Source organism: Belonocnema kinseyi, chromosome 4, assembly GCF_010883055.1.
Source record: "Belonocnema kinseyi isolate 2016_QV_RU_SX_M_011 chromosome 4, B_treatae_v1, whole genome shotgun sequence".
In the NCBI taxonomy this organism is placed as follows: Eukaryota; Metazoa; Arthropoda; class Insecta; order Hymenoptera; family Cynipidae; genus Belonocnema; species Belonocnema kinseyi.
In genome coordinates this window covers 82844700-82861070 of record NC_046660.1, presented here as the reverse complement: position 1 = coordinate 82861070, position 16371 = coordinate 82844700, and the positions used below count along the sequence as shown (strand labels likewise).

General features: G+C 36.1%; 1 protein-coding gene across 1 annotated transcript; it reads left to right on the top strand.

The window, feature by feature from the left end:
- The first annotated feature begins 5257 nt into the window (after nucleotides 1-5257).
- LOC117170976 lies at nucleotides 5258-6971 on the top strand. The gene is made up of 2 exons (XM_033358019.1): nucleotides 5258-5645; nucleotides 5710-6971. Exons 1-2 carry the CDS (start codon nucleotides 5258-5260, stop codon nucleotides 6969-6971), a joined length of 1650 nt encoding a protein of 549 aa, XP_033213910.1.
- The last annotated feature ends 9400 nt before the right edge of the window (nucleotides 6972-16371 follow it).

The following is a 16371-nucleotide window of genomic DNA, read 5'->3' as shown; positions in this document are numbered from 1 at the left end:
TGTCCACTGTTTATGAATTGAATTTCAAATTATTGAATTTGTAAAAATTCCATAAATCTATAGAAAAGTTCAAACAATGTCATAAATGTAATGAATATATTAAATTAAAAAACTTCCATTTGAAGCATTTTCTGAATAGAAAGCTAACAATTAAAGCAAAAAGTGAAAAAGCTAATACTCTCTATTCGACTTTAAAATAATCAAATCTAAAATGAACAAAAAATGTTATGTTTTCAAATTTTGAACATTCTGAATTTTTAACAATTAAAAAATACGATATTAAAGAAATTAAAGCTGTAAAATTCAAGCCTTAAAAATAAAATAAAGTTACAATAATGAGTTATTAAAATTTAACAATTTAAAATTGGAAGTGTTTCAAGTTATAGGACTTCCTAGTTGGAGGCCTCCTTGAATAAGTTCTACAAAAACTATAAAATTTTTAAAAAATTCCCGACCAGAAAATAAATTCACTGTCATTTTTAAGCTTTCTTTCGGTCTCAAAAAAATTTCAGCTCATGTCAACTCATACAAATTAAATTTAAGGCATTGTAAATTGTAATTTGGAGCAAAATGATTTCCAATTGAAAAAAGGTGAAAAGGTGACAAATTACCAAAATAGGCGAAATAGGTGAAAAGTTTCAAAATATGCGATAAAAGGTGAATAGGTGTCACTCTGTGATGAATGTACAATGGCTTAGCGATTTCCTGAATCTAAAAGGGGTTGTTGTAGCTGAATCTAGTAATATAATAGCAAATGTGGGTCTATTCATATTTAGAATATGCCGCACAAATTCTGCTGATGAATATTATTAGTGCATCAAGTTGTGTAGGACTTGGGATTGGATAACAGGAATAGAGCTTATCAGAGTTCGTTGAATTTCTGCCCTCCATAAAATATTGCACCTACGATTAAAGTGACATATACAAACCTGTGGAGAGTATGCAATAATTGACGACTATAGCTAAATAATGCTCTTTAAAGCAAATTATTAAATTAGTTATTCACCAGTAATATGAATTTATGAATAATGTACATTGTATAAGTGAATTTATTGAATTTTCAATTAATATATTTAGTCCACAACCTTCTATAATCACCTCCTTTAACCCAATAATACTAGAATCAATATTCTAATTAAATCTCAGAATATTAACGAAAACCACATCAAGGTTCCCGTTTTAATCGAGGACAATAATTTCTGGCCATTTCCCGATTGGCCAACATTCTTCACATTTATTCAAATAAAAACATTTGAACTCTTAAATATGAAAAATTTGTCATTTGAAGTAATCAAAACTGATCTGCAAATTAAATAGCTCAGAGAGGAACTCTTTTGAATTTTAATCTTTTAAAATTAAAGCTTCATACATTTTTAATTTAAACGCTCAATAATTTACACGTATGAAATGGAAGCTTTTAACGTGCTTTTCCACGCTATCATTTTTAATGCCCTAACCAGAAGAATGAATCAATAATTTTACAATTATATCGTTTGAAGCAAGTTTAAGTTAGGAACACTAAAAATTGAATGCACTATTTTTTTTAACTGAATACTTACAATTAGAAGTTAAATTATTCTAATTTTACGTTGTTGAGAAATAATAATTATTCTATTGTTATTTAAACATCAAAATTCAACACTTTAACTCGTAAATTGAACGGCGTTGGGACATACGGCCATTAGTGAACAGAGAATCCTAAATCCTCCAGTCAACTGGTCGGAAAAATAGGGCAAAGATGGTTATTTCTGGGACAGTATTTTTTTCTCCTAAGTACTTCATTTGGGGGTGCTTAATATTGGGTCAGGTTCTGTAAACAGGATTTCATCCCGGAACACCGAAATTTTGTTGAGAAAAGGTTCAAAATATCACATTCCATTGGATTGGTGCTTTCCTTAGTGCAGTGATATACGACAGTGTATTTTGTACAATAACGGAACAATTGATTCATGGACACTGGAACTCGATAGTTCATTCAGACATTAGCAACATTCAAGTATTGTATATTTGGAACCAACAGTTGGTCCAGCTATCATCAATATTTTATCAATTCTTTGGAGTCAACATCGCTTCCAACCGCATCCAAACCTTTTGGAGTCATCATTACAGCCAATATTTCTGGAGTCAACATTACATTCAATCTTTCTGGAGCCAACAAGCAGCATATAACAGGGCAGTGACCAGCAACAAAAATAACGGTGAGTGGTAATTGTAACTGCCTTCCTTTTCTTTATTTCTCCTACTCCACATCAGAAAAACAATTAAAAGAATTAAAAAAACTGCGCGCAAATATAAAACGCCAATTAACCACCATTGAAAATTTGGATTTAGAAGATAGATTTAAAGATTTAATTCTTCCTTTGAATAAAGAATTTGAAAAGTGTCAAGAGGGAATCGAAACTTTATAAGAAGAAAATGACGAGACTATAAAGGCTAATCATGAAGAGCGCTCAGCTTTCGAGAACAGATACTATGCAATTCGCGGTAGAGTTAAAACATTACTAAAATAGAAATCATTAGTTCAAGAGGCTTTAAGTATTACAAATGTTGCAATCGAGAATAATCTCATACGCAATGAAGTTTCATCTAATGATTCATCAGTCGGTACTCCTGAAAATAATTCTGTAGAAAATAAGTTCACTATAGCACAAAATAATACAATTGCGATAACTGGGAATGCTATCCCAAATCATGGACTCATTAACCGAAAATTGCCAGGACTAAAAATACCAACCTTTTCGGGAGGCTTTGACACGTGGCTCGGGTTTTACGACACCTTCAATTCAATGATACACACTGACGAGGCCTTGCCTCAGATTCAAAAATTCCATTATTTAAAGGGTTGTTTAATTGGCGATGCAGCTAATATTATTGCCTTCCTCGAAACAACAAGTGAAAATTATAGTGTTGCTTGGGAACTACTCAAAGCCCGCTATCACAATAAAAAATTCATAGTGGATAGTCATATTAAGTCTCTGTTTGAAATCCCTTGCGTATCAAAAGAATTTTCGATGTGCGCCTTGTTTGATATGACTCAAAAACACCTTCGAGCACTTAGTGCTTTTTCAGTTGACGTCGATAAATGGGACGATATTTTGATTCATTTAATTAAAGGGAAATTAAACAGTTATCTCAGGGATAAATGGGAAGAAGCTAGTTGCGACAATGAAATGCCGTTATTAAAGGACCTTTTAGACTTTTTAGAACGGCGCGCGAAAATTGAAGAAACTAGGGTAGCTACTACCATGAATTATAACTCGAAAACTATAAAAACAAAGGGCGACTCAAACACGCGTAATCCATTCAAGCACGCCCGACAATAACAAGCTTCGTTTTCAGGAGCCACAATGGCCTATCCTTCTATTTCAAATGATTCAGTGCAAGGCGATTTTAAGGGAACGTGTAAAATTTGCGACAAGGAAGATCATCGTCCTTATAATTGTCCCAAATTTTTAGCTATGAATCTACACCGCCGGTTAGTAGTTATCAATTATTAATCCCATCAGAAGTCGTTTTAGCTACAGCGATTGTAGATGTCATTGATAAACAAGGACGGCATCACCCCTGTCGCTTAATGCTAGATTCAGGCTCTCAGCCTCATGTCATATCCGAGGCATTCGCAGACAAGATAGGCTTACGAAAAATTCCTGCTGACATTCCACTTGAAGCAGTTGACAATCTATTAACTAATATTAAATTCACAACATCAACCACTATTAAATCTCGGTATAACAACACCAAATATGATCTTTCTCTTTTTGTTGCAAACAGCATAAGTAACACAATGCCATCGTTGCCCATTGATCTTTCTTCTTTTGGTATACCCCAGGACATAGCGCTAGCCGACCCCAATTTTCAAACTCCACAGGAAATCGACATGATCCTGGAAGCTCTAGATTCCGGGCGACCAGCACCTAAATATTCGCGAGTAGAAGAAGCTGGTGAGAAACACTACCTTGAGACGACAACACGCGCTGAGAATGGACGTTATATAGTCGCCTTACCCTTTAATGATAAAAGGGACAAATTGGGAAATTCTCGCAATATTGTAATTAAGCGTTTGAACCATCTCGAGACTAAATTATCTAAGGATTCTGATCTAAATAAACAATACAGAGATTGTATCGATAGTTATCTAAAACAAGGTCATATGACACGTGTCGTTTTTGATGCCTTTAGCAATTCATCGCCAGGAATCTCATTAAATGACACATTAATGGTTGTCCCAACCATACAACACAGTTTGTTTTCAATATTTACTCGTTTTCGAAACTTTCCATTTGCAGTCACAGCGGACATCAAACAGATGTACTGACAAGTTCAATTGCGTCATGAAGATAGATAATTTCACAAAGTTTTCTAGCGAAATAACTCAAATGAACCCATGCGAATATACACATTAAACATAGTCACTTTCGGAACTGCCTCGGCTCCTTACCTTGCAATTCGAACACTCTTTCGTTTGGCCGAAGATGAAAAGCAATCTCATCCTATATCAGCTCCCATTTTGCGAAGAGATTTTTATGTCGATGACCTCCTCTCAGGAGAAAATACCGTTGAGGAAGCCTTAAATTTACGCAATGACTTAATTTAGCTTTTAGCCAAAGGGGGATTTAGTCTCAGAAAAATGGGCCTCAAACGAGCCGAAACTAGTCGAAAACTTAGTCAGTGACTCAGAACAAGGCCTTATGGCTCTAGACTGCTCGGATACAATTAAAATCCTCGGTCTTTATTGGAATCCAAAAACAGATTTCATTCAAATATCAGTAAAGTTACAATTATATTCAAATTGTACCTCGAAGCGTTCTATATTTTCTGCAATAGCGAAACTGTTTGACCCTCTAGGATTAATCGGACCTGTAGTCGTTGCAAAATTGCTAATTCAAGATCTGTGGAAAACCAAACTATCATGGGACGAAGACGTCCCATCAAAATTTCATCAAGGGTGGCTCTAATATAGCCGTCAACTCCCTCTTTTGAATCACGTTCAATTTGATATATGCATAACAATAAAAAACAATGTAAATTTTCAAATTCACGACTTCAGCGATGCTAGTGAGCGTGCCTACGTAGCATGTATGTATCTCCGATCGGTTAACACTGAAGGTCTAGCATACTCCTTTTCAATTTGCTCAAAATCAAGAGTTGCGCCTATTAATTCGGTTAGTCTTCTGAGACTTGAATTATGTGCAGCACTGCTCTTGGCTAAATTATACACAGATATAAAAGATACACTTAACATTAAAATTAATAAAACATGTTTTTGGACAGATTCAACAATTACACTTCATTGGGTAAACACATCTTCACACATCCTAAAACTTTCGTGGCAAATCGGGTCGCTGAAATGCAATCTTTAACTCAAGTAGGAGATTGGCGATACGTTCCCTCAAAAGAAAATCCCGATGATCTGTTATCTCGCGGTGTCACATCGCAACAAATTTTGGACAACCTTTTTTGGAAACACGGGCCACATTGGCTTAGTGAACAAGAAGGTTCCTGGCCTCCAGGTCAGTGTTTCACGGGAGAACGTCTTGAAAAACGAAGTGAGGCGATCATCAAAATGTTTAAATTAACGATTGCCGGTTACAATCTATTAGAAAAATACTCATCTTTCGATACATTGATTCGAGTAATGGCTTTTTGTATGAGATTTATAAATAATTGTAAGAACAAGAATAAACTTGATGATACTTATTTCCTTATCAGTAGCCGAAATTAATTCCTCCAAGAAGAAAATACTGCAGCTATTACAACGCTCAGCTTTCGCAAGTGAATTTGAACATTTGTCCGAAAACAAACCCCTTGATCCCAAAAGTAGTTTGTTGTGCTTAAACCTATTCCTTGACGATGGCATAATCAGAGTAGGAGGTCGATCAGAACGAGCACAGACCCCAGAAGATCAAAAATATCCCATTGTACTACCCAAAAATCACCATGTAACTAAATTAATAATCAGAAAAGAACATGTACGGAAAATGCATGCAGGTGCTCAGGCAACACTGTATGCAATCCGAGAGGAGTTTTGGCCCATTGGCGGCAGAAATAGTGTGAGAATGGTCATTCGTCAGTGTGTATCATGTTTTAGGGCCAAACCACGCGGATCAATTCCTCTAATGGGCAATCTCCCTGAGACCCGAATATGTCAAAGTCGTCCATTTTTAAACGCCGGTATTGATTATTACGGTCCATTTTTCGTTAAAGAAAAACGACATACAAATTTAAAACGATTCAAGGCATATGTATCTGTCTTCGTCTGCTTTGCGACCAAGGCCATACACTTAGAGTTAGTGTGCGACCTAACAACCGAAGCCTTTCTTGGAGCGCTTAAGCGATTTTGTGCGCGTAGAGGTAAACCGAATAATATATACTCAGACAATGCTACGAATTTCGTGGGGGGTAATAAAGAAATCAAGGAATTGCATAAATTTTTTCTCTCTGCATGTAACGATCAGTTAACGATACGACAAATGACAAATGAAGGAATTAATTGGCATTTTATTCCTCCTCGCGCCCCTCATTTCGGAGGATTGTGGGAAGCGTCAGTCAAGTCATTTAAGCAGCACTTGATTAAAACAGTCGACAACACGTTGTTGACCTACGATCAATTAGAGACCTATGTTGTGGAAATTGAAGCAATTCTTAACTCCAGACCAATATCACCTCTCTCAAACGATCCTAATGACCTTCTCCCATTAACACCTAGACATTTCCTGATACGCAGTTCATTATCCACGATCCTTCAAGCCAATTTAGAGAAAATACCAACTGGCCGATTATCAGCATGGCAACATGTTCAAATGTTGCGCCAACACTTTTGGAGACGCTGGCATCGAGAATATCTTCACCAATTAACTACTAGAAGCAAGTGGCAAAACAACCGAACAGATGAAGAAATCAAGGTTCGCAGTTTGGTTCTTCTAACCTACACTCGTGCAGTCGCAAAGTTGTATCCACTGCCAATTTTTTAATTGTAATAATTTGTGTTATATTGCTTCGAACTCACATTTCTATTATGTATACAGGTATCATTTGAACACTGTTGGTGCAAGGGGACCGGGATGTTGAGTACCAAAGCAAATTATAATATTGTAAATATTTTTCTCTTCGGTTTGTCAGTGACTAGACAGTTTATTTCTTGCTGAAACATCTGCCGTTTTTAGCTATCTTTTAGTAAAGGATAGTCAGCAAATTTATTTTAGCTCAGGGAATCGTCGCTTTCGACATTTGCTACCACTTAGGTTCTATCTTCAATGATTTATATTTTTATAGACGGGAGACTTTCCTTTAAGCTCCATTGCTATGTCTCGGTAAATCCTCTTCAGCTGTACAGGTTTAAATAATATCGCAGGTAGCTTTGGCAATAGTACCTCTACTGCATTCTTGCCAACCATTCTCAAACCCATATATCTCAAAGTAGGGCTTTTTTCGGAAAAACGTTACATCGGCTTGCCTTGCCTGCGCCTTCTAGAGGGTGTTGCCAATCAACCCCACCAACCAACTCCTTTACTTCTAATTGGTGGAAGCTCCCAAGACTTGTACTTCGAAGGGAGCTTCAAGCGTTTTTGAAAACGGAAAGATCAGGTATATCACCAACCGTCTCAGAATACACTTAACTCTCGCTCAAATGTCATGTCACGCGCTAATAGATAACTTTCACCACTTACCAACCTAAATTCTTTATACAGACCACGAACAAATGTGTTTTATTCAATAAATGTCTATATCAGTGATATAAAGGTGTAAATGTTTAATTTCTGACCCTCGCCTAGCTGATCATCGCTTAGAGAATACAAACATTCATTTATAGACAGTAGTGGTAGTAGAATTAAGTGATTTATTTTGTAGATTTCAATTGAGTAAACAAATTTACTACTTATCAATAAAACAGTTATTTCGGCAATATCAATCAAGCATTGATAATTTTCCTCTAATAACTGTATGCCATGCTTTTCATTGTTTACTTCTTCAAATTGTTTAAATCCTTCTATACGTATAGTCGGAGGTAAAATTTGGGGATGTTATATTCCGTGTTTACCGTCATTTATTGCATCGATTAATAGCGATATGGCTTCACTTAATTCTGATATAACATCGGTCATGAATGTGATCTGATTAGCCATTACTATGTTTTCGATATTTTCATCAGTCTCATTGGCTAACTTGTTATAATTATCCATAATGTTCTTATTTTTTGATAACAAGGAATCTACATCATGTGCGGCCGAATTTAAAATAGTCCTAAGTACTTAAGTTTGATTTCGCAATTACACTTTTAACATTTTGGTTTTGGTAATGCAGTTGATCAAGTTCGTGAATGATATAATCCAAATCACTTTCAGATAGTGTACCGAAAAGTCTCTTGGATATGTTTCCAATAAAATTAAAAGCTCCCCTTTTATACCTATTCTTTCCTAATAACTGATTGAGCAACAATCTCCGAATATTTAATCTTTTAATTCGGGATTTCAAGGTTTCCAGTTCAAATTGTTCTAACCATTGATTACATCGTTCGGAGATGGATCTATACAAGAGACTAAGTTGTTCGTATCTTTTGTCAATGCCGTGTGTGTCGACGGACGAAATGAGTCTCCACGTAGTGTGATAGATTTTTGTTGTACCAAGGTCCTCGGCGAATATAGTGGATCCATCGAGTGAAGTGAGGGTCACGTTAGCAGATGTGATCGAGAGAAATGATAGCAGTATCCAAGTGAAATTCCTTCTAAAAAGAAACATAAAATAAACCGATGAAGCTATTGGTAGAAGGGCTTCAACCTATTAGCGTCTAAAATGTAATGCTGATTATTGTATAAAATTTCATAATCAGAGGAACGGACGCGTTTGCATATGGTGTAAGGTCCGAGTCATTCACTTTCTAATTTTGTTCTTTTGCTATCATTATGCACTATTACTAAATCTCCTGGTTCGAAAAGAGGATTTCTGATGATTATTTTTGCATCTTGCTGCCTCTTTAATCATTCCTGTGTTTTTTGAATGGCAGTCCTTCCCTTTTCCAAATATTCTTCATGTCTCTTTCGCAAATGTCTAACAACTCTTGATAGGTTAACGACGTAGTTGTTGCTAAGGCTGAAGGTAAATTGGCTTTTCTTCCAAACGTCATTTCAAACGGCGTTAAACCTATACTCTCGTGAACTGCGGTATTAAATGCTAAGCATATTAGATTCCAATTTCGGTCCCATTGCGTCCAGTTATCGGCTATGTATGTTTTTAATAAATCTTTAATTGTTCCATGGGTTCTCTCGAGGGCTCCATTGCTTTGTAGATGGAAAGCAGTTATTTTAATGTGCTTGATTCTACAAACATTTTCAAATTTTTGAACCAATTCCGATACAAAGTTAGCGTCCTGGTCAGTTAAGATGTGCTTTGGAGAGAAAAATGTGTAAATGTAATGATCTAGTAGATTTGTTAATATGCTTTCGCTTGTCGTTTCCCATAGTGCTGTAAGAATGATGTATTTCGTGAGCACATCTTGGATGGATAGAATATATTTGTTTCCGCTCTTTGTTTCCGGTAATGGACCAACTATGTCCATCGCGATCTCCTCATTCGGCTGCGTCCGCATTTCCGGAATGACTGCTTCAACTTTGGGGCGAATTCGGGTTAGTTTTTCACGTTGACATGCTTGACATTTTTTAACGAATTTGATTACGTCTTTCTCAATATTTTCCCATGATGTTTGTTCGCTTAGTCTCTTGGTTGTTTTATTTTTTCCAAAGCGACCATTGGCCACGTTTCCGTATGATTCCCTCAACAGGTTTTGTTTCTCTTCTTCACTTAATTTTTTATCAGGTCGTTCGCACAGGAAAAATGTATATTCTGTGAATTTTGTCTGTAATAGAAAATTCAAAATATTTCCGATGCGTACACGTCCCGTGAGATTTTTATCAAGGGATCCTCCATATAAAATTTAAGTATGTTCCAGGTTTTGTTTCTATTGAAATCTTTATTTTTGATGTAGAGGAGTTTGACCTATTTTCCTTCGTCAGAGTCTGGTAACTGGATTCTTAGCAAAGAGAAAATGTTTTGTTTGCTAATTTTAATCCAATTCTTTCCGTTCGCGACAGGCTTTATTTTTAATTTACTAGGCAGGCGGTTCCTTTTCCAGTTTGCATAATCTTGAATTGGGTGCATTCTCGAAAGAGCGTCAGCTGCCGTAATTTCCTTCCTTTTTTTATACCCGACCTTGTATGTGTATGCTTCCATCTGAAATCTCCACCTCATTAACCTGCATGAAGAGTCCTTTACGTTAAAAATCCATGTAAAAGCTTGATGGTCCGTTCGTATTATGAATTGACGTCCGAGAAAATATTGACGAAGCCGCTTAACTGCCCAGACAGTTGCTAATGTTTCCTTTTCGGTAGTGGTGAAATTTAGCTCAGGTTCATTTAGAGTTATTGAGATGTAACAAACTGAGTGTTCTTGTTGCAATAAAATTTCCCCCAGCCCAACATTACTTGCTTCGGTGGTCAAAGTAAATGTGTCCTTGAAGTCGGGATATCTTAATACTGGTGCAAAGCAAAGAGCATCTTTCAACATTTTAAAACTTGTTTCGCAAGATGGCGTCCAGTTAAAGGAATGATTTTTCTTTTTCAGTTCTGTTAAAGGTTTAGCTATCGTAGAGAAGCTTTTAAAATAAATTTTCGGTAATTTCCAGCTATTCCCAAGAAAGACATAACTTCTTTTTGTTTCTCGGGTCTTTTGAAATTTCGGATGGCAGATAATTTATATGGGTTTGGTTTCACTCCGTTTTCCGTGATCACGTCTCCCAGATATCCTAATTCCGGTCGAAGAAACTCACACTAGTCTGGTTGAAGTTTAAGTCCAATAAGCAAGGCATATTTTTTCTAACAGTCCTCTTAATGCTGTGTCCATCATTCTTTGAAATGATGCTGGAGCATTTTGAAGTCCAAAAGGCATGCAGTTATAGTGAAAGTGCCCTTCAGGTGTAGAAAATGCAGTATATTTTTTCGAGTTTTCGTCCATGGGAATTTGATGAAATCCTGAGCTCAAATCAAAGGCTGAAAAGAATTTTGTTTTTCCAAGGTGGTCCGGAGGAATTTCTTCGATTAGAGGAAGTGGGTAGAAATCGTCGCGTTTTTTCGGGACTACCTAAAGGGGTAAATTAAATGGTTAGTCCAAGGCTTCTATTATTCTCTTAGTCAACATTTCATTTACCGGGTTTGAGATTTCTTCTTTGTGGCATTCCGGATGTCGTGGTTGACGTGTGTTAATATTTGCTTCGTCTTTCAAGATGATTTTATGTGACGCGAGACTTATGCAGGGTAGGGTATCTCCTTGCAGTGAGAAAATGTCGTGATAAGAGATGGCTATCTTTTGAATCTGTATTCTGTGTTCATCTTCTATGTGTTCAAGTCTCAAATTTCCATTTAATAATTTCAATCTAGCATTTAATTCATTCTGCGTAATGTAAGTTAGACGCTCCTCTCGTTCTTGGGCGACATTCATATACTTGTACTTTATCTCTTCATCACTTAATCTCAAGTCTGATTCGGTTTCGTTACTAACGGGAATCATAACCTGTGAGTCAACAATACGGTAAATGGAATTTGGAATGTAGGGATTATCTTCTATGAGAATATGCCCCTGATTTTGTTTTCATGCTTATCATTTTATGGTGTTTTTGGGGATAAGGATACTGTCGTACTCCAAGGGATAGACCTTATCATCGAGCTGGAGGGAGCTGTTTGACAAATTGAACTGATAAGAGTACAGAAGTGGTGTCCCGATGATGCCTTCCTCGGGTATGGGGAAATTTTCTGGAACAATTACAAAGATATGTTATTTCCCTTGAAACTTAAACTTGGTGACTTCGTTTGTCTGGTGCTTATCATTCCTCATTAAAAAACCTTCTGCATTGAAATTATTTGGTGATATTTGTTAATGCAATTTTATTTTATTAGATTTATCGATGGGCCACTATCAACTAATAGTTTTACAGGTTTGGTTGCACCGTGTAATTGCCCTCTGATAGAATATAATCTTCCAGATATTGCTGATACTCTGTCTCCGATTCCTTTTCCGTTTCTTTGATATCTTCTCCTTCCGGTTCTTCTTGGAGATAATTCACACGATTCGGAGGTCGACTTGCCGAGGCTTTCGCATGAAAATTTTTCTGTTTGGAGAAACATTGAGTTTCGGTGTGTCCAAGGATTTTGCAGTGACTGCAAAATAACTGGATTCTGTGCTGCAAAGGTACGAGATTGTGATTTTGAGGATTGTTTAATGGTGTTTTTCTTTATTTGATTGGGAGTTTAAGGTTTTAAAAGAAGATTTATTGACAGTTGTGCGAATTAGTATTTGGGGCTTAATCGTGTTTTTGGATTGGCGAATTTTACTTCTTTCCGTTAACCAGACTTTGGATTGGATTTCCATTTATTGTGCTTCTCTAATATCGCTGGGATTTTTGCTTGGAACTCGGTCTGAAAGTTCTTCTCTTAAAATCATGATGTATTTTTCGAGAACTGTTTGCTCTTCATTTTTTATGCAAATTTCTCGTTCATGTGTTAAGGGATTTTTCGACTGAACAGCATACAAAAGTTCGGGTATCCTTTGGTTGAATCGTGCATTGAAATTCTGCGTACTTTGGCACGCTTCTTGAATTACTTGTGATTGTTTTGTGCGATGAGTTTCTAGTGATCCAGTAATTCCAAAATTAGTTCTAAGAGCTTTGAAAAGATCATCATATACTTGAATTGATAAGAAACGAATAGATTTTTCCACGTCTCCTTCGATTTTTTTTGCGATGATCCAGTCTAATAAAACACCTGGATTCGAGCACTGTGATTTAATTCTTACTACAAGAGCGATGAAGGGTTCCACTCCCATATCGTCTTTTCCGTTGAATTTTTTAATTAATTTGACTGCGTCTCTCGCAGGGATAGTTTCTCTTGTAGGGTTGACTTCAGTGGGAGTTGTTACTCTTTCGTTCGACAACCTTTGTAGAATCCTAGGATCGATTGGTTCAGATTCTACATACAACGCGTCATCGGTACCTGCTCGAGATTCATCATCGTCCCCCTTTCGCTTTCGTCCAAAGTAACAAAATCCAAATTCTTGGCTAAAGAGCGAATTTCTTCTTTAAGAATATTTATCGCGATTTCCATGTTAGACATCCGGTCTGATAATTTTTGTAGTATGCCGATTATATCTGCATTTGTAGCTACTAGGGAGGTATTTTCCGTCTGTGAAAATGGATTTTCCTTAATTCCGTCTGCCATGGCTTCTTTCTTCCTATTATTGTGTGTTTAGTAGTGTACCTGATTTTGAGTTTACTACTTATGTTAACGGATGTCGGGTGGTATGTCGCGCCGCGTTGTCTACTCTCTATATCGTTCATTGCAATAAAATACTCACGCACGCGTATAGTCCGTGGCGAAGTCAACCCTCTAGCCAGTGACTATTTTCTAATTTAAATTTACTATTTGAAACGAAAGTGCTACAACTTTCACAAATATTAAGAATGAATCAATTAACGTTTTTTAACGAAAGGTCGAGTCTCGCGTAGTCGATTAGCCTTACGAGGTCTTAGAGAGTCGTTACAGAACACTCCTTTTTCTTAAAAAATATTTTTTTTCCTCTTCTTTTTACTCACTTGCGATTTCCCTTGAAGATTGTTGGTAGCTGCTTCAGTGGATCTACTCATTCTGGTCAGCCGTGGGTTTTAGAGTCCGGAAATTCTGCAGTTCCAACGGTGCCAAATTGGTTGGGTGACGTCTCGTCTTTTAGTCAAATTTTCTAGACAAGGAATCACTGTGAGCCTACTTAGATCAGCCCAGTACGTGTTGTCCTGATTCCTTAAAAAAAAAGATTCTTATTGATATTTGTTTGAGAATGACGTATCAAACAAAAGTATCCTGGCATGGATCGCCAATTTATGTGACGGTCTGAATGTAAAGTCATTTTAATTTAATTTTGTCCTGACACAGATTCGAAGACCTGGTTAGATAGTTTATTAAATGACACACAAGTTGCAGCCGTAGCTGTCAGACAAGTAATGAATCTGGAGCCGAGGCCCTGCTGGGAAGGTCCCACGATGAAAGCTTAAACTCTACTGCCCTTATCATATAAAAAGGGAGGGGATGAAATATATCTACTCTTCGCCTGCGAAACTGCTCTCTTTTAGAAGAATGAGCTTACAAAACTAAAACATTTTGACCTATTCTTTCTAGCTTCACACCTACTCCCAATAGGTCACGAGTAACGGCCTTCCAAATATGCCTATTTTTTAACAGAACTTTCATTCTCTAGGAACTTTCATCTATGACAGTCCCGAAATGAAATATTAAAAAAAAACTGAACTCTGGGCATTTACTTGTAAATTCAGATCGAAATGGGTCATATTTGGCGGGTGCTAACTCGCGATCTATTATAGTTAGGACAATATATTTTTTTTAAATTAGAGGTATTTACGTCTATTTTAATTCATCTGTTTGACCATTTTTAGATCAGGCCATCTGTACCCAAGCTACAGAATAACAACAAAAAAATACGTGATTTTTGGCAAAAAATTGGAAAAAATCGGGTTTTTTTGGAAAGGCCGTAACTCCGAGACTATTGGTGACAGAACGTTTTCTTTTTTTTTCGTTTTATGCAGAATTGTATCTACTTTAATTTTTTTAAGAACACTTTTACCTCTCAAATGCACAGGAAAGCACCAATCCAATGGAATGTGATATTTTGAACCTTTTCTGAACAAAATTTCAGTGTTCCGGAACGAAATCCTGTTCACAGAACCTGAACCCATATTATGCACCCCCAAGTGAAGTACTTAAAAGAAAAAAATGACTGCCCCAGAAATTACCATTTCAAAGTATATAAGATTGGACTAAAAGAGGAACTACTTCCGGGAAAAGCCCTTGCCAGTGGTGGGGCACCTCCCATAAAATCTGCCACACAAAGAGTTGCATAACTTTTATTTTTTAATCTGAAAAAAAAACAAGAAAGCATTTTCGAGATATTACTTATAGCTCTATCGAATTGTGAAAATAACCGACAAGAAGATGAGATGAGTTATGTAAAAACAATTAGTTTAAGCAAAGAAAACACATTTCCGAACATTTTCACTTACGTCTGTATACCAGGACCCTTTAATAAAAAATTTTTCAACTGTAATAATAAAAATTGTGACGATCAAAGTTTGAATTCAGAACTGAGAAATTTTAACAATTCAAGGCTATTTCAAACAATTAGGTTTCAAGTTCCTTATTTTTGAATATCTGATTATATTTGCTCATTTTAAATGAACAGCCAAATAATGCTAAGCATTACAAAATTGTTTTTTTTAATACAAATTTTAAAATTGAATACGTTATTAATCTATTACTTTGCTTCTTAATTGATACACACTGTAAAAAATCTATTGAATTTTAAATCTCTGTCGAATGTAAATAAAAGGACCCTCGTATATGGGAGTAAGTTTACGAAAATTGGTAAGAATGCACCTAGCGATGAATTATGCATTTGAAGCTGTTGTGATATTCCAATTCGTCCAGTAATTTATTACACGCGGAAAATTAAAATTCATTATGCCAAAGAATAAAGTAAAATTTATTAGAGCGATAGGATTCAAACACTCGAAGCTCAAAATTCGTATAATTTCATGGAGATTGAAGAAACACAAGCCGGACACGTTACCGCCTACCTAAAATACATGAGATACTATGCGTATTTTTGGAAGTTCAAATATTCCATAAGACAAATACGATACAAAAGTTTTCAATAACCGCACTTTCCGTTCTAATAGCAGAAAATGTAAAAGGCAAAATAGGAATAGCTCGAATTTCATCTATTTTTGTGTGAAAACTGTCAACAAAGTTAAACATATCTGTCAATTTTCTAGCATTAAGAAACAAAATGCTCTAAAATTAGAGGATGAAGACATCGATAAATAACGAAAACGAGAAACGCTTTCGTATTCACGTATTATTAGATTAATTATTATAAATTTTCATTTCATTAAAAATCAAAAGTCATACGAAGAAATGTGTAATTTTGTTTTTATCAAGTGTGTAATATTACACTGCTGTTCGAGGGTCCTTTTATTTACATCGCTAGAGGATGTAATTTCCCATACTTTTGTAAAATCAAACAGTGAAGTGTGTGGTATTTACAATGATATAATATGTAATTTTTCGAAACTTTGTAATTTGACACAAATATTTTTTTGCTGTGCACTTAAAAAATCTTTAAATAGGGATAGAAACATAAACAGTGAGAGCCACCTGACTCGGTTTGCCGCACAAGTACCCGTCGGAATGGCGAAGTGCTAGAGATAGTGGCAATAATGTTAGGCAAAAGAGGAGTGGGCTCATGGTGTCGCCCTGAAAGACA

Coding starts and splice junctions, on each gene's coding strand:
- LOC117170976 (XM_033358019.1), top strand. CDS start 5,258: ATGTTTTTGGACAGATTCAACAATTACACTTCATTGGGTAAACACATC. Junction 5,646..5,709: donor GATTCGAGTAATGGCTTTTT/GTATGAGATTTA, acceptor TTTCCTTATCAG/TAGCCGAAATTAATTCCTCC.